Source organism: Apteryx rowi, unplaced genomic scaffold (genome assembly GCF_003343035.1).
Source record: "Apteryx rowi isolate R43461 unplaced genomic scaffold, aptRow1 scaffold_194, whole genome shotgun sequence".
NCBI lineage: Eukaryota > Metazoa > Chordata > Aves > Apterygiformes > Apterygidae > Apteryx > Apteryx rowi.
In genome coordinates this window covers 811,492-830,880 of record NW_020448241.1, presented here as the reverse complement: position 1 = coordinate 830,880, position 19,389 = coordinate 811,492, and the positions used below count along the sequence as shown (strand labels likewise).

The 19,389-nt window shown below is 38.1% G+C and overlaps 1 protein-coding gene across 4 annotated transcripts in view; it reads left to right on the top strand.

Moving 5' to 3' along the window:
* The window catches only part of CNKSR2 (connector enhancer of kinase suppressor of Ras 2), a 217,540-nt gene that overhangs the window by 54,134 nt on the left and 144,017 nt on the right, over positions 1-19,389 (top strand). For all 4 annotated transcript variants that reach the window (XM_026062859.1, XM_026062858.1, XM_026062857.1 and 1 more), the window contains exon 4: positions 6,752-6,839. In XM_026062859.1, coding sequence (XP_025918644.1) covers positions 6,752-6,839 — 88 coding nt within the window. The remainder of the gene's footprint in view (positions 1-6,751; positions 6,840-19,389) is intronic.

The following is a 19,389-nucleotide window of genomic DNA, read 5'->3' as shown; positions in this document are numbered from 1 at the left end:
AGTCACTAGAAGAACGTTTTTGGCTCTTTGCAAATAGCACTGATACCTGTGTAAACTATAAAGCTGTATTTGGAGACTCGGACTGGGGAAGGGCTGGTTGTTCTTAGGGCTTTAATGGCTCATTAAAGACAATCCATTATAATGCTGTAGCTTATTTTTCAATTAAAATTTTAAGAAAATGTAATAAACATTCCTTGAGATAACTACTACGACATTTTATGTCTGTTTTTGTGTCACAGATTTTAATGGCAGTGAATTAGGATTTATCAGGCAGCACTGGATTTTTTTAGTGTGCTGTTTGACTCAGCTGTCTGTGTGGGCAGTGATTCAATGCGTCTTTCACAGCAACTCTCCTGAATCCTGTTTTTTAGCCTAGGACTACCCCCATTTTGGAAATAAAAAACTTAAACTGCTGCTACAGATTACAGTGAAGTCTAAGTAATGGGAATAAAGGGATCTTGTGGAGATTTTTTTTTATTTTATTCCAATCTTTCAGTGCTGTGCCCAGAGAAGAATTAGCAGGCTGACAATACTCACCAACCTGATTAATTTACCACTTCTATCTAGAGTCTGATACATGAACAAAATGGAACAAGAAGATAGAAATTGTTGGCCATATAAAAGGTATGGGTCAAATTGCTGACAGTAGTAACAGTGTAAAATTTCAGAGTAAAAGGCCTTTCTGGAAAGTCTAGCTTAACTTTTAGGGGAGCAGTTAGGTCTTCAAAAAACAGCGGGGTGTAATCCTTTGACTTTGAACTGCAGGTGAGCAAGTCATTTTAATGTTCAGCAAAGGAATTCTATGTATACTTAAATCCTATTCATTAATGCTCAGATCTGTGCCTTAAGTTGGGGACTTTGGGACACTCTGTCAGGTAACTTTGCACAACAGAAGGGGACCTCCAAGCCCTATTGTGGGCTGTGTGAACTTGCTCTGTGGTCCTCCAGCAAAGTAACAGAAAAGTGCAGCCTGTGACGGTGGAAACACTCCCATTCATATATGTGAACAGTCCTAGGTGCTCAGCTTCAGGACACTGAAGCTTAAGTGTGCTTTCTATGCCAGAACTGTGGTAGCAAAACACACTTTCCACTAAAAAATGAGTCTTCCTCTTTTCACCATGGTGATGTACACAATGCACACATTTTCTTACACTATAGGTAAACTTTTTTCAGTTGGATTTCTTTGTCTCATTGTTTTCAGTGTTTAGTGAGTGACTATTTTATAGTTGTAAGTAAAGAGGAGCATTCACTGGAAGAATTTTATGCTCCAAGGTTTGCAAGCCCATAACTTCTCATTTTCAAGGGATGTGTTACTAGATTAAAATCTCCTTTATAAAGGACTCTATACAGCCACATTAGCTATGCTTGGTTGTTGCTTTTCCTGACAGCATAGGTCTGGTTTGCACAGAAGATGGGGAGGGGGGAACAAGTGAAGCCCCAAACAAAAAACAAATCAAAGAGTTCAGTGACTCTTTACTTACCACACAAATAATCCACTTTCTGTCAGTCAGTTTTTCAGTCTTCAGCCTGCAAATCTTGTGTTTCCTTTCTATATTCCCCTTTATGCTTGTGTGAATGGGATGCCAAACCTGCCAGTAAATGCTGGCTAAGAATGCAATGGCACTTACCATGTTAGTGCTACTGGAACAGCTGTAAATGCTTAACAGAGCACTCCTTTAAAGGAGTCCTTTATTCAGTGTGAATTTCATTGCATTCCTCCCTGAGAGTACATAAAACAGTTCCATTAGAAATACAAATAATACATTTGTTGCCTGAAAAGCCTAAAACCAGGAATCTCAGATGGATGCTGGCACAAAAATGTATGCAACAATACTGTCCATTCAGAATTGTATTTGTTTGGGCTTAAAGTGCTACCTTTGAAAACTGAGTTATATTACTCATTGGGTTACCTCTCTCTTTAGAAGAATTTTGACTATTATGTTTAGACAAGCTTCTCTGAATATGTTTTCCCTTGTTAGGATGCTAAAGTAAGAATAGTACTGTTTTTCAACCCCTCACAATATCTATTGTTATAAAATAGCTCAATATGACAACGAGTGGTGAAATACAATTAACTTTTATTTTTGAGTAATACTTTTATGGACAGCAGTCTGCATTTGTCCAAATTGCAAATCTTTTAATGAGAAATAGTTATTTCTGAATTTTTAATATCATTTTTCCCTAGCCAAATGTTATATGAATAAGACAGATGAGGCTTAAGCATATGATACTGAAAGTGTTGGTAGTCTAGAAATGCCAAGCATCTCCTTTACAATACATACCTTTTTAGTATTTGGGAAAGATTTTCCTGCATGTGCAATGACTAATTTTGTGTATTAATAGCTGTCGAATAGCATTATTTCTTATCAGTAGAACAGCAACATGTGAGGGAACTAGCTGTGCTGTATTCATGTAGCTGGCTTTTCTACCAATCCTTCAAAGTGTCTTTATTAATTAATTTGTTGGATTAATTTTTTTTTTTTTTAATCCTAAAAGATGCTGATACTGCTAATGATTTTTATTAAGGTCTTCATTCAAAAAAAGTGTGTGTGTGAGTGTGTTTAAAAAATATATATATGTGTGTGTGTGTGTGTCTGTTACAGACTGCCTTACACACATAAGTGTATTTATATTTCATATTTCAAGGTCTTTTATCTCAAACATCAGTTTAAAAAAAAACAAACAAGCAATAGGTCCGTGATATTTGGCTATAGGGAAACCTTGTTTTCTATACATTAGGGCCTTGAAGTTGATTTACTTTAATGTTTAAAAAAAATGTAAGCAAGTGTTTTCCTGTGAATGAGATAATTAGAAAGGACCTCTTCATCTCACTGGAGTCTATGGTATCTAAGAAGGTGCAGGTTCACAGTGTGGGTTCACATAGTGGGAAGCATAAGAGGCTCCCTCTTCTCTAACTGCATACATGGTCACAAAACATGTATGAACTTAATTATATTTGAAACCTTTTCAACACGCATCTGTCAAAGTGGTTTGAAATGGCTAATGGGTTCAAATGTTGGAAAGGAGCAGGAGGGAGAAGAGGTAAGAACAAGGGCAAAACTGCCTTCCACATGTGTGCACAAGCATTGCACAAATCCTGGTCCCTTAAGAAATAAGGCCAGAAGGGGATACCAAAGTGTAGAAAGAGAAATAAGGCAAGGTCCAGAGGAGGAGATGAACGGAAAGAATAGGTGGTCAGGCAGCTGTGTGGTGGAGTTATAAAGGTTTTTCATGTGGRTGTTGCAAAGGAAGAGGCTGGGGAGGTTTTGAAGGAAGAAAAAAGTAATTGGAGGAGGAACCGGGTCAGAAAGGTGGAAAAGTCTTGGAAATGACTGTAAGAGAGGTGAAAGAAGGAGTTACTGAGGTCAATGTCCCAGCAGGAAGTGGGGCAACACAGTCCAAGACGGCTTCTTAGTTCTTGTGCAACTTAGAAAGCACTGAACACGCATTTTGAAAATTGCACATGTTCTCAGGGACTTTGCTTCGCTGGAGCTGTACGAGACGGCTGAGAGCTGAAGGCCAGAGGGACTGAGAAAGGGGCGGCTTTGAAAGGAAAGAGTAGAAATTGGAAGTTGATAGAATTGGCTCAGCCAAGCCTAGGAATGAATTTTTTAAAAGTTCAGGGAAGTGGTCTAATTCCTCAAGGAATGCTGTTTACTTGGCATATTTCTGATGGATTGCGAAGGAAGGTATTGCAGCAGCCATTGAAAAGGTACAATATAYATAGGTTTTATTTGCAGTTACACATATGTTGCCTCATCTGTCCACAGCTGCAATAATACTGTACTATATTAAAATTATACATTTTACTCTCAGTGGCTATTTTATTAACAAAGGGGATTTTTTGTCGGATTGGTGGTTCACGGTGTGCTCATTATGAAATCCGATCAGTGATCCTATAATGAGGTTTCTATTGATATTTTGGTAGAAACTGCTGACATGTTGCTATACTAAGTCTTGCTAAAAGCTCACAGTTGAAAGTGAGGCTTGGGATGCAGTACCAAAATACATTTCCTTTGGCAGTACAGCTATTTTTAAGACCTTTGTCCTTACAGTTTCCTCAGCTGCTCAGGCAGTCGTGTCTATACAGTCATCTGTGGGGTTGTGCATGCAGACTGGACCAGTGAAATGATCTGAACTGGGGAGGGGGAAGTAAGGGAATTCCTGTGGTACTGGTCTGATTTAGGGCAGGACCCCACGGAGGCATTGGTGCAGACTGATGTGAGGGAATCGGTTTATAAGTTGCGAAGACCCAGCGAGGAGGCAGCTCAGGGCCTCCTTACATTTTCTCTAGGGGCAAAGCCCATGTTACATGGACCTGTCACCTTACCCATCCAAGTCATGAGGCGTTTTTCAAAATGTTACATATTAGTTTCAACAGAATCACAGAATGGTTGAGGTTGGAAGGGACCTCTGGAGATCATCTAGTCCAACCCCCCTGCTCAAGCAGGGTCACCTAGAGCACATTGCACAGGATCGCATCCAGGCGGGTTTTGAATATCTCCAGAGAAGTTATTGATTTTTAGTAGACTTTGCCTCTTGCTGCCACCCTTGCTGCCAGCTTCATGTGGTGTTTTCAGCAAGTCTTCGATGTTACACTTCAGTGTAACAAAAATGAGTAATATTTCAGTCCTTTTGCTTGTTCTTTAATGTCAACCAAATTTATTCGGGGTATTTCTAACATTCATTAGGAGCAATGATGGTAAAAAAGTCATTATTTTCCTCATGAACTATGAAACTAAACTAAATTGTAAAAGTATGAGGGAAGATCATGCAGTATTAGAAGCCGAAGCCTACCATGCGATTTTGTTTAGAGAAATGCTGGAGGCTTTGAAATGTCAAATAGATTCCAGTTGTGTAATTTGAGGATCAAATTGTATTAACATACATACTTAAAGTAAAATAATATCGTTTGCTGGCTGGATTTCATTCATTTTAAATAATAGCGAATTTATAAGTGAAAATGACCTTTTTAATTCAAGGTTTCAGGTAGGTTTCAGAATCCCAACAGTTACAATTTTGAAGGGAAAAATATTAATTTTTTTTTTAGGTCTTGGCTAAAGTACTTTTTAACACAATTATTGTTCCCAACCAAGCAGTTCAGTTAACTTTTATCCTTTAATAAGCTCACACATCTCCTGAAATTCAGTAATACTCTGTGCATGTGTCTGTGAGTAGGCCTAGTACAGTATGCATGTACTGTGCACGTGCCATGTATTGCATAAAACTTGCACTTTAAATTGTGATTATAACCCTGTGTCAAATAGCTTTTGTCAGCACCTTTTGGACCTTACCCACGTGCTATCTATGGCATCCTCACTGTCGGGCTGCTTTTAGTTTTCCTAAACTCTGCCTAGCTTCCAGTTTCTGTAGTCTTATTTTAAAGAGAATGAACTGCTCTTCTCCCTACGTAATGTGGGCAGAAAGTATATATTGTTGTATGATGTACATCATCAAATTGAGGTGCTTACTCAAGTCTGATGGCTTTAAAGTTTATTTTGTCTTGTGAACCATTAGGGCAGCACTAGCAAGGAAAGGGAGCATTAGGAAAACCAGGGGAGATAGAGAAGTCCACATGGGCTTACAGTAGACAGTTCCAAATCTGCTGATACCCACATTTCAGTAATTCTGCATATGGAAAAAAATGTTGAAACCTGTTAAGAACCAGCTGAACTATATTTGGAGTTACCATTCAGACATGTTTATGACTGAGTTCTTTGTACTGGCTACTTGTCTTTAGGTTTAAGTGAAGAAGGTGTAATATCAACTGGCACTGTAAAACTCTTAAAGGCATATATAAATATGTTTGCTCTAAGATGTGACGGAAGAAGGCAGCTGGGGAAGGGTCTTGGCATCCAGCTTAATTTAAATGCCACCAATTTTAAAGTATTGTAGAAGAAGTGTTGGCCTCCTGGATGATCTACTGACAGCTTGTTCAGATATTACAATCCTTGCAGTGCTTTGCAATATATTTTATTAGCTCAAGTGATAAGAGAGAAAACAAACAAGCTTCTAGGTAGACAAGCATTTAAAACATTTTGACATGAAGTTTTAAGATGTCGAATGCGTGTAGGTGACCTTTTTAAATGCTGGATTACACTTTCCTCTCACTAAGCCCTTCTGATTATAGCACAGTCTAGTGGGATGTTAGGTTGTGCCTCCAGTTTAGCCTTTGCAGCTGCTCCTGAGTGTTCATCCCTCTCTGGTTTGAAATGCTCTTCTCCCCTTTGGCTAAAAGTTTTACTTCCTCTAAGTCCCTCCAGTAATTTCACCAGATATTAGGTCAAGTCCCAGGAATCCCAGTGAATCAGCCAAATGCTTTTCTGAGCTGTTTCACATCTGGGCACTGCTCACATCACGGGTGGAAGGAGTACCTGTGTCTTGCCATTGTCAGGGTGTTTGAAAACAGCTGCAGAAGGCAAGGTAGGCTTGTCTGGGGAAGTGAGGGCCGTCCAGAAGTAAACTGCAAGGCTGTGAGAAGAGGGTGCTGTTATAAATGAGACTTATTGAAGAAGAGCTTTGAAAACCTTACAAAACCAAGAAGAGTTGATCATTTTCCAGGAATATATGTTCTGTATTTTACAATTCTAGTAGTAGATTTTGGATATTTTTTGTGTGCTTTTACTATCCCTAGACAAAAATCACTATTAAAGCACTATGTGTACTAAATGTATTATGCACCAGTGAAGAAAGTGTAAATGTGCCAGGGTTATTCAACACTTTCTTTTTCAACCTTTTTTTTTTTTTTTAGATCGCCTTTTGCTGCTGTGACAGATTACTCAGTAACAAGAAATAATGTCATACAGCTCTGTCTGGAACTAACAACAATTGTACAACAGGTATGAGACCATCTGCTTATAAATCTAATTAGTTTCTTCTTGCCTAATAGTAAATGGCCAGTCACTTGTTCACACAATTTTGTGTTACTCTTTGTCTATATCCTTTTCTAACATAAAGTAGGGAATATTAGTATTTAATAAATGCTTTATAAAAATTCTGCTTCCTGTTTTTATAGTGCTTGTTTGGACTGTGCTGTGTATATGCTTCTGCATGTCTCCATACTGAAATTCATCTTGGATTCTCTGTCTAATATCATCACTATAAATTTGCAAAATCTATTTGATAATTTGCTTATCTAATTTCTTATATTTTGTCAATAACTTTTAATTAACTGTCTGGCTCAAAAGGTCTGTATGTAGTGGAGTTTGGTTGTCTACTCTTTCATGCATTCATAACATCTAGGCTTCTGTAAAGATGATGCGTATCCCCATGAGGCTAAAATATAGACATAGACACTTTTGTACAGTCCACCTTCAAGAAAGCCAGAAGCAGGTGCTGAGAAGCACTTGCTAGATGGGCTTCATTTGGGAGTGCTGTCTAGAGACCCTTCCCCACCCATTTTGTTGCATCTCTGTATGTGGGCTGTATCAGTCCCTGTCTTTGCCTATTGTTCTGGTAAAAGTGGAAAGTCTTTTTTGTTGCAAGTTCAGACTAATGTTGATACCAACTGCATTAGAATTAACCTAGGAAATTAAAATAGTCCTATTTAACTGAGCATCATCTTGTACCCTGATGCAAGCGTTTCAGAGATCCATCCTATTATTCTCCAGTATTCTTATAATTAAAAGGATGGCAATCAGTTGTTTTCAAATTTCTTTTGAATTGAGTATATCAGCTCAATTAATAACTTTATATGTTATCTAGGTTTGTAGTGTTTGGAGATCAGCTATGAATGCCCATTCTACAGGGAAATTTGAATTAGTTTTAGACTATCAAGAGAATCTGCACCGTTTTATCTAGAAGTGTTTTTGTTTGTTGAAAATGCTAACCTGAAGGCTGCTTTTTTTTGACAGTTATGATAATTGCCTAGGGCATAAATGGCATGAGGGATTAGAAAATAAATCCTGTATTTTGGGGGGATTTTAGTAAATGAAAAGAGACCTTTCACTGCTCCTGGATATTTTACCCATTGTGGGTTGTTGCTGGTTTGCTTTTGTATTATTTGTATGAATATCTGGTGCTCTTTACTTATAATTGGAGCTCAGCAAGTCCAACAGAGTTCAGTTTGAATAAAAGGAAAAAAAAAGACTGCATAAGCTAATGGACCTTGCAATTCATGTTTGAGGGGTTTTGAGGCTGGGGTTAGAAACTTCAGGGCTTGTTTACAGTTCAAGCAATTCAATCCCCAATGAAAAGAGTCAGAGCTATCATTCTTCTTCAGTGCTACCTGCTATGTTTCTTGCCGGTGATTCTGATCCATCTACGATCAATAATAATCATAATAATGAGAGAAGAATGGAGAAAAATGAAGAAAGTGGGCTAGGTAGGGGCACTGAGGAGATTTTTCCCATCATCACACACATCAATCCAATTTAAGCAATGTTAAACTTTTCTTATGGCCTCTTGATACGACTTTATTTGACGATACTCTTCATCTTACACAAGAAATGTATTTTTCGTTGACCCTGTCACAAATCTGTACAATGCCAAAGATCAGTTTGGTTTATATTCCCTCTGTACTGGAGAAGAGCGGTACTGCTAGTGCCCGTCAGTTCAAATTCGGGAAATGCAAGTTTCTTGTTTTTCTTTATTATTATTATTATTATATCATTTTTCCCCAATTATGTTCACGTATTTTGAGGTAAAGGTGGATAGTGGACTATTGCCTCCTTGCTGTCCACACAGCCTTTTTGCCTCCTGTGCCCAGGGCTGGGGAGCACTCCAGCCCCGTTCTGCCGTCCTGCGCTCCCGGACGAGCTTCTCGCCATTGCCCAGCCTCAAACTGTGATAGATGTGCAAGGGGTGGTGGCTGCAGAAGAAGAGGTTGGGCCTTTCGTTTTTTTGCCTGGCTTCTGTATTATGCGTGCTTTTATTTGCTGTTTTGCACTCGTTGTACTGTGAGAAGGGGTGAGTACTCTGAAAGGAGGTGCATAGGGCAATACCTGACCCTTTGCCAGGCTGTTCATTTTCTGTCGATGTGAGGGCAAGAGCCCTCTGCTCCATTTTCACATATCCTCTACTAATTAGAAAGTGGGTAAAATATCAATGACTCCAGTATTTCCCAGCTCAATATCAGTTAGTTTTCTTTCAAATCCATCCTTATCCATAATACTGCTAATTTGTCTATGGTCTTTGAAAAATAAACACAGAGAATGATTTACCTTTGTGAACGAGATCAAATATTATTATTTAATACCTTGGGAGAAGAGAAGTCTCATCTTCACCAAAACTGACATAATTCCCCAATCTAGAAGCAGTTCAGTACATGAATCCATACTTTGAAGTCAAAAGGGGTATTTATGCACCTAAATTTAAGCATGTTCTGAAATTGAATTGGGCTGTATTCAGAAGAATGATAATGAAAAATTCCATTACTAGTCCCAAACACATGTGGTTTGATCGCTACTTAAAACAAATGCATTCCATCATAGCACTTCAAAACTCCTTCACTGAGCTTTTCTTTTATATGATCACTGAACACATTGAAAATTCTCATTGTGCTTTTTTAAGGCTTTAAATTGAATGTCTCAACATCACTTTATCAGGTGTTTTTCCATCTCAGAATCCCCTTTCTTTCATATATGAAGTACTTCCTAGTGCTTCACTAATTTATAATAATTTATAATTTAATTTATAAAGAATATTTTTGGTTTATGAGAAACCTAGAGAGAGTGGTGTTACAATTTGCTTATGTAAAACTAGCTACAGATTTTATAATGCCTAATGATGTATTAAAAACATAAACCTATAATCTGTATGTTTTCTTACATCTTTGGCTTTTTTAACAGTCATACAATTTAAAAACAGAACTCCACTATTTACTTCAGCAACTGAGCACTGGGAGGTTTCAAAATTTTTTGTGTTGTTTCCTTACAACCAATCTGAAGATTTATTAACTAAAAACTATTCCTTATTCAAGATGGGGAAAAAAGCTAAAATTAAGCTGGCTTGCTCGTATTATTTTGCAGGTTTTGAGGCTAATTTTAATGTCAGTGTTTCTTCATAGCATTAAGTTTTCTTTCCCTGTTATCAGTACTAAATGGATAATGCACTAAAAGTTGGCAGAAAACTGCTCTCTCTTGTAAGTATGAAATCTTGGAAAATCTGTTGTATTTCTGTGCTTTAACCTTTAAATAATTAGAAAAGTTGGAGTTATGATTCTTACCTAGAGACARGCTTTGCAATATAATGCAGCATAGTGCATACTTTATATTTTAACTGTTTCATTTTCTGTTTGTGTTGCACATTGCCCAAGGATGCAGCTAACAGATGAGTGTCCAGTGGGTACTTGCCATTGCAAGTTGGTCCCTCAGAGCGGTGCAAGTTATTATTGTAACCTGCTTTGCATTCATACTAATCATATGCTTTTAGGCTTAGAGATTTTTTTTCTCCCCCTTAGGACTTTAGGATATTGTTTCGTAGGCACTTCCTACAGGTTTTCACTCTTAATATTCCGTCCTCCTTGCTGATGGCTTATTTAATTCAAGGCTTGCGTTCTTGTTTCATTTTTATAATCAAATCTCCCCCTACAGCGTAACACAGGAAAAAAAAAGAAAAAAAGACTTAAATAACAAAGACATGAGACTATCATGATATTTGCTACCATTTCCTTGTGCTCTCAGCTCACATACTATCTCCCTTTCTCCCCTACGCCTACCCATCCGTTCAGCACATCCCCTTAGGACCGGGGGTTTGAGTGTTATCTGTGCTCTCTGTTTGCACTGCACCAAGTAAAAGGCACCTGTTCTTTTTCGATGATAAAAGAAAGGCATTATAGTGATATGAGTGCATGGTTTTTAAGGTTGTTTTGGGTGGGTTTTTTTTTTTTTTTTGGTTCATTCATGAATTTAGATTTCTGTTGGTGGAACTGTAAGAATAGTAAATACATGTAAGGAAGAATGTGAGTGCCTGTTTGTCCTTATGAAGTTAATGGAAGTCTTGCTATTAACTGTGTTAGACACGGTGTTCAGCTTCAGATGGTGCCTGGAACTTATTCTGTTCAAGTATGTTTGCTTTGTTTTGTTTTTCAAAAAGGCAACAGTAGCTACAGTGATAGCTGGAAGAAGCAAAAGATTTATTGTTTTCTTAGGCAATCTGTATCTAGCTTTTATTGTCATTCTCAGTGCTGTTATCCTAAGGAACACATTAAGATTTCAGTAAGGAAACTTTCTTTTGGGAGATTAAAATCGTGGAAATCTTGGAAATATCTGAAAAGTCTAATTTTATAATTTTATATTGTTTTCAGATTTATAAGTTATTAGACATTTGAAGAAAGCTTTACCACTAAATGCCATGGCGCTTACAATTCCTGTTTAGTCTAGCAGCACTCAAGTTTTTCACTTTTTTCAGTTTATCTCACAGCCTTAATGTCTTGAGGGATTTGCTCAGCAAGATGCTCCAGCACTAGCATAGCTAGGCCTTTTTGAAAGCTTCACTGCAATTCGTTCTCTGCCTAAATATCTTTTTGAAGAGGGTGGTAGCTTACTGCTTTTGTAATAGGAGTGAATATGGAGACCAGTCACTTGGCAGACATGGATTTAGCTTGCACAGTTGTCACAGGATATATTCATGACTTTATCTCTTGCAGCAGCAGCGTTGGGAGGTAAACTCATATTTCAGGTTACACAGAGTGAGAACCTGGGTGCTGCAGTTTGGGAAGCAACAGCCAGAATGGAAGATAAGTAGGAAAGACGCCCCCAGAAAATCTAAAAAACTGCCTGGACTTACAGGTAGCTAGGGATTTAAACTGAAAGCCCAAATACAGAGCACATCCAGAAGTGCCCCGTGTGCTGGCTCAGCTGAGTGGTTTGAAGCTTGGTCCCCATTTAAAGGTGCTCATGGTTCTCAAAAGTAGGTGTCTGCGTGCTCCAAACCCCTGCGGAGTCACTTCCCGTACAGGGCAGTGATCTCTATTGGGCTTCCAGCCATTGCTGTCTTTTAGAAAGAAAGATAATGAAGAGGATCACAAATTACTTCCCAAGCAGTGCAACATTTTTCTGATACACTGGAGATCTAAGTGATGTCTTTTAAGAAGTGTTAGTCTTCTTTGCATTTTTTATAACCAAATGGCTGCAACTTATGTGCTGAATGTTTCAAATATTAAGCCTCACTGAGAAAATATGTGTAGGCTAATTTTCCAAATAAAAGGAGAAAAAGGGAATTTACTCTCTTGGACACTCCATCCTCCCAACACAGGGTCCAAATGTGTGCTAGATAATGATTCTATTAATTTTCTTAGGGCAACATCAGATTCATGCAAACAGAAGAATAATAAATATCCTTAGGAGTAGTAATATTGTTACAAAGTATCTTACATATAATCTTTTCTATCACAATCCTTCACTTTTGTTTTTAAGTCCTAGTTATTAAGGACTTTAAGGACTTGCTAAATGTAGCTATAAAACTTTGAAAGTAAGGTCATACTAGAAAGATAATTATTTCTCAGGTATTCTTAGCTAATAAAGTGGTGCTTTAATAGTTTAATGGTGTGAATGTTTGATTGGGTGCTCATTAAAGCTGCTTTGCACTTCCCTATTGTTGAGATTTTCAAAGCAAGATGTGTTTGATGGAAATTAAGCTATATATTAAATTTTAAAGTTTTTAATTTAAACTTTAAGAGTTCTTCCCTCCACCTCAACTTCATTATCAGATGCTTCCAGGAAAATCTTTCTTATCCTCCTTTGGTAAACAATCACCCTTAAAAACATTTTTTTATAAAGATATTTCATGGAGAGGAAGCCATATTCTTGGAATTTGAAATACATATTTTTAGTGCAGCATTTATATAAAATGCCCCATCTCTAGTAAGTGCACAAGTGTGTTGGTAGGTAAATAAGTGTGTTTAAAAGTTAAAAATGGAATGAAAAAGTCCCACAGAAAAAAATAACCAGGCAGTGTCTACCTATAGTACCTGGAATCCAAATGATATTTATATGAGAAAGTTATAGCTCATTGAGAATAATAATGACAGAAATTTAGAGTGACCTTGAATCCTGCAACGGCTGATCTTATGCAAGATTTTCTGTTGCACAAGGTTCAAAGCAGTGCTCAGATGTACGGGTATTTCAGGATATGTATTATTCTGTGCGGCTATTTTCTTCACACTTGGAAGTCAATGTATAATGTATAAGGTACCATAGGAGTTAAAGGATTGTTGGAAAGATGAAACTGGCTTTTGTTTACAAAAAGCAATATCAAAGCAGCTTGAATATATACTGTTAGCAATACTTTCCTCTTGTTGAAAAGAGAGTAGCTTATTTCTGCATAGCACATTTTACAGAAAATTTCATAAGTAATTTAATGTAATGTAAAAAGTGCCTGAGGTACTTAACATAGATGACTTTTTCTGATTCTGATAGTTTATTTCTGCTATTTTCCTGTACTTTTTTTCTTGAAGTGGCTTACTTTTAGGTATACTACCATCTTTAGAGTTAAGTTTTGGAGTCCTTTTTGAGAAGGGATTAGGCACTAAGTAGCTCAGAAGTTAAAACATTAATAGTCTAAGAGGATATGCACTACTGCTAAAAAATATTTCATGCCTCACATGTTGTCATTGAGATATATGCTGTAAAGAGTTTTTTCCTAAACTTTTGTAGTTTGTGATTTGACATTTTCAAAGTAGCTTACGAATTCACTGTATGCTTTAATAAACCCCACCTCCTGGAGTCCTGTGAATTTGTGACCTTTGTTTTCATTTTGTTTCTTACGGAAAGTAGTCTCTTTTCCTCATGGTTGGGAGCGGAAAAAAAAAAGAAAAGGAAAATATGATTGTTGAACACATAAGAAGCTTAGTGACCAGAAAGCAAAAAGGGGGTTGAAGTTGGTTTGCTTTTTTTTTGTTTTGCTTCCAGATTAATGATTGTCGACGTCAGAACATGGGGAAAAATGACAAACAAAGCAGGATAGTTTGAGGAAAGAAGACAACACCTTTTGATGGAATATATTCTGAGAAACCAATGTAGCTATTAGACTTTTCCAAGAAAAGGAGCCCGAGTGGGTCAAGGTGATAGTGAAAGAGTCAGGGGCTGCTTGGGTTAATTGATCCATGCAACGGGAAGAACTACCAGAAAGTAGCAGAAAAGCCGTGGAAACTCAGATCAAGTGCAGACAGAGGCCAAAAATGTGTTCTGATGTCTCATATGTTTCTTTTAAATAAAACCTGTGGGTTTTTTTTCTCAGAGTGACCATGTAGTGGCTGTGCCAGTGCCTGCTGAGTGGCATCACAGATCCTGTTTAGCTGGAGGCAGACAGAGAATATGTGCCATGCTTCTTGCATTGCTCTTCACAAATGCTAGATTTAATCACTAATGACACTGGGTTATGGTTATATTAGTCGCCCCAATAGAAGTGAAGACTGAGACTTTGGAAGCTCTGATTTCACTCTCCTGTGTCTTTGTAATCTGGTACAGGAAAGCAGGATTTCAACTTCAGTGTGGTGGATTGCAGAAACCATGTGTTGCTAGGTAGCTAGTGGAAGCTTTGAGCAAGAAAAAAGTGCAGGGTCAAGCATGTTTCAAGAAGGTAATGTGTGAGATATATTTGTGTTTGTTTGCTGAAATCCATTAAAGAACTGAAATTCATCGAGAATTTCAGAAGATTCAATATGAAATGTTCAAGTGATAGCTGAGCCTGAAATGCTATCTACCTAAACATCATTATTTTTTCTCAAGTTCGACTAATTTTATTTCCTCTGTGGCAGAATAACCACCTAGGCACTATATGCATCATGAGGTGTTTTGCTGCAGTTGTGTTTTATAAATCAGAATGATTATCAAAGACAATAGTGAAGGAAAAACAAAGGCAGAAAACTGAGAAGTTATCAACCTTTAAATAGTCTTGGAAGTGACATAGGAAACTTAAGAACTGGCACAACAGACTGATATTACTGGAAACTATATTTTGCATGTCAGTAATAAAAGATTTACTTTTGGATGTCCGACAATAGTTTTTCTGGATTAGGGGAGTGGGAAAGGGGGTGTTTTGGGTTTGGTTTTTCTCCTATGGGTGGAACAATCTTGCCTCATTTCCAACCTCTYGTCCATTGTGGTGGATTTTTTTGCCTACTAACTGAGGAAGCCTCTACATAGAGGAATCACCTTAAGAGCTGAAATTCAATTGAGACCCTATAAGCATGCAGAATCCTGCAAGATATGGGCAAGTACCAATGTGACTTTTGTCAGTACAGAAATACTTGCTGGGATTTCTGGCCTAGAAGAATACCAGCTCATTTTAGAAATACTGTATCAGGAAGGAGTGTTACTTTCTACATGCAAAGTAAGAACTAAGATGTGACCAGATGCCAAAGGAAAACAAGATGGATCCTTTGCAGTAAGGAGGGTAGAAATACCTGGAAATGGAAAATGACTTCAGACAGGTAGAAGAAAAGCGTTTAGTGTACACAATGTACCTCTACTAATCCAGAGAGCAATTTTTTCCCAGTAGTTGCTTGATCTGTGGGTGATTTATGTAAGTTGTGTTAAATTTTTACATGAAGAATTCTGTTACTATGGTGATAGGTGCCACTCCATACAGATTGTTTAAATAATATTAAAGCAATTCTTTGTACTCTGTAAGCTGGGTAATTGCTATTAGTTTGTACACAAGGGTTGTGAACTTAAACAGAATTGCAGCTTCATTAAATATTCAGGGAAAGGCTCCAGACTTTTAGAAGTGTGTTAGCTTGTGTAGGTTGCATAGGAAATGTCTTTTTATGTAGCGTTTATTTAATAGCTGACATTATATTTTTCACAATGGAGAATTTTCCTCTTCCCTTAACATCTTAAATGGTGTGCGCTCACCGTTCTGTTTTCTCCCATCTCCATAGGCTCTTACTTGCGTTTCTGCTGGGGGAGGATGGAGTGGGTTGCTTCACGTATATGGATGAATGCTGGCTGAAATGTATAGGCGCGGGGAGCAGTAATAGCATGCAGATGCCATAGACCCCATGTCAAGAAGCTGCAGGGATTGAATAACTGTAGCATAAGTGGAGAAGGAAGGCAGTATTGCTGAACGGCAGTGGGAAGCAAATCAACAGGATTTGTGTGGGAAGCGAAGAGGAGTTGCAAATGGCACCCAGGTTGTGAGCTCGTGGGACAGAAGGTGGTGGAGCTGTTGACAGAGACAGGGGAAGGAGGGAGACGCAGGGAGAAACGTGATTTCAGCTTTTCAGCATGCTGCGTTCGGGCTGGTGGCGTATATCCAGGAGGAGACTCGGAGCTGTGAACAGAAGGGACGAGAGATCTGTGAATCATCAGCGCAGGGATGGTAATTAAAGCAGCATGATGCTCGGAGGCTGCTGAGCAATAGGGAATGGCTTGCAGAAGAAGGGAGAGCTGAGGACAGAGCATCCCGGGCCTGCGGTGGGCTGAGGGAGGAGGCGCAGCCTCGACGGGAGACTCCTAAGGAGCAGTTCAGTGGGAAGAAAGTTAGGGAAAGCACATGTTTTGGGAAGGCAGCTTATAAATAACCTGTGCATTTTTAGCAGTAGCTGTGTAATTTGAAATCAGGTATACCTGTAAATCACAGTCTGGGCAGTGGAGTTCCCTAATGTCCTTCAGTTTTCTAATCATCATGCTTTACACAACACAGGAACATTTTTCACCACCAGTTTTATATTGATCAAGTTTATTGCTTCAAAACTCTGATTGTTTAATTCTGTCGTCAGCTGCATTAAATGTGTTTTCCATGCATTTTCTGTTTTAAGTAGTGAAAGGCTCAATTGATTGCATCTATCTTGTCTTTGTACCCATTTGGAAATCATGTACCATTTTCTTGGTAGGTGAAAAGCAATGAAGAGTAATAATAAATGAAGCCACAAAGTGTCTTTTATTTTTTTCATATTTTGGCAGAGCTTTAGACTTTGTCATCATTATTGTTTTAAAGAACATTGTTGTTGTTTGTGAGAACCTTTATTTAAGATTTCAGTCCCTGTCTTGTTGCTCTCTTGCCATAGTTAAATTGGGCATAATTCAAACAAAATGAGCCTTCCTAGAGCCAATGACACAAATTGCCTTGAGCCAGTGACACTTGATCAAGTTCAAAGAGGACTTCCTGAAGCCAGAACAGTTGATTTTGAGGGTTGCAGTGCTGAGGATGAAGGGACAGGGAGTTACGGTCTGAACCTTCTCAATTTAATTATTTTTTATTGTTGCTAAGTAGCAACGCTGACAGACCATCCGTTTGACATACTGATATTAAAGGATTCAGTTACAGTTTTAATCAATTTGAGAAGCAAAGGGATTTAAAGGATGACTTGGCTTATTTCCAACAAATGGCTACATTACTCGAGCAATTTTATACCAAAGGTTTGGCAAGGCCTGAGAGTCTGAGCCTTCTTTCAGTAATAATATAATTCATTATTTTTGTTACAAACAGAGAACTGGAGTTACATAGTTTAGAACATTTTGCGTGACTTTTGAGTAATGGTGACAGCAATTCTATGAGACATCTGTTTTTAAGCACTACATAAAATCTGGTTGTTGTCCTCTTATAACTAGACATAGATGATGTGTGGAATTGCTCATGAAAGGTGCATTTCCCAAGCAATTTCGCCACCATTTTAAAAATTATGTTCCCAACCTGTACTTTTTATCAGCTAAAGACGGGAAAAAAGAGTGCTATATAGGCAAATATACACATTTAAATAGCATTCATGTATAACAATTGGACTGCAAAGAAAAACAAACCAAGGAAAACAGTGGGGAAGCTCCACCACAGACTGCTGCCTAGAAAGCTGCCTAGAGAACGAACGCTCTCATGACAAGCTCTTGTCCTTGTGAATTGCTCCAGTTGACTCCAGCACGGCAGTGGGGTGCAGCCTGCTCTTGAGCAATGCTGATGTCGTGTGAATTCACGAAGGATATCTTTTGGCTAACGTGTTACCTGAGAATCAGGAGATCTGGATTTTGTTCTTGGCAACCATGTAATCTGCTTATGAATCAGCTCTGCCTAGATTTCCTTGCCTTGGAGGAAAAAATAAATTAGCATGGCTAAATACATGAACAAATAAAGCATTCTACTGGCTAAGAAAATGCAGGAAAAGAACTCCTAGCCCCCTCTTGAGCGCTCTCATCTAAGGATTACTAGGGATGCTGAGATGTTGGTTTATCTTGTGTGTTTTTAAGCAACTAATAAGCATAATTCTGCAGTTCTCACTTCTGGTATCACTTATCTATTTGTATGTATCTTATTTTCTGAGGTAGTATAACTTTTCTCTGAAGTTAAATCATAGAGCTGATAGGAACTTAACACTACCAAAAAGAGTGCAGTGCAGCAGCTGCCTAGAAAATGAGGCAAACCCACAAACAATAATAATGGTAGTAATAATAATAAGGTTGTTAGATTTCAAGATTATAGCCTGTAAGTACCCCAAGAGGAGAAGTCTTTAACAGGTAATTGCAATAGGTAATTTGATAGGTTGCCGACTCAGATGTGTAAACCAGAACATATATATGCAGAAATAGAAGTGTTTTCTGTTGAATATTATCCTGTACTTATAGTTCTGGGGAACTGCAAGAACTTTTTTTTTCCCTATGGCATATATGAGCAGTAGGATGAGTTGGCAGTCCTTCTAGATCTCAATATTTCACATTTTGAGTTGAGGTTTAATCAACTCCGGTGCAAACAAAAGGACCAAAGAGTAAAAAGTTTGCTGTTGTCATTAGCTAACCCGCTTCCCCGCTCTGTGACATGCTAAGATAGGGGTTTAAAATGAAGGCAACAGCAGTGAGGGCAAAAGACAATGAATTGGGAAAGTAAAGCATCAGAAGCATTGGTTTTGGAAAGTCAGATCCACAAATATTTATATTTTATATATGTTACCTTGCATGTAGAATGTGCTAGCCGTGTCCGAGGGCAGGCTGGGACATATACATCTGACAGCCTTGTCACCGGGCAGTGCTGCTCTCTAATTTAATACATCTAATTTTAAATGGCTTTGACAAATATTACTTATGACACATTGCTAGGATCTATGCAGATAAAACATGTAATATTTCTAGAAATAATGCAGAATTGTGACTATGAAAGTTCGAAGTGCTGGAAGAAATGCTATCTAGGTGATGCCTCTCAGTCGAAGAGTAGTGTAAGTCTTGCTAGTCCTATGCATAGGTTTTCAGGTTATACTAGGAATGAAAGTGCATCAAGCCTCTCAGTGGGTGTTGTGGGGTGTTCTTGGTCTTTTCAACTTCCTCCCTTGCTGCAATTTTTCTTTACAGTTTTGGACTTATGTTTCCCTGTTACTAGTATCGTAATATGCTTCCAGCTGTCTCTACAAAGGTCACTTTTGCCATTTTCGATACAAGAAGCAGAGCTGGAAAGAGCGACCATGAAAACCTGATGTTAGTAATTAAGTCGTGCCATTGTATTCCTGTTTTGTTGCTCTTTCTTTGT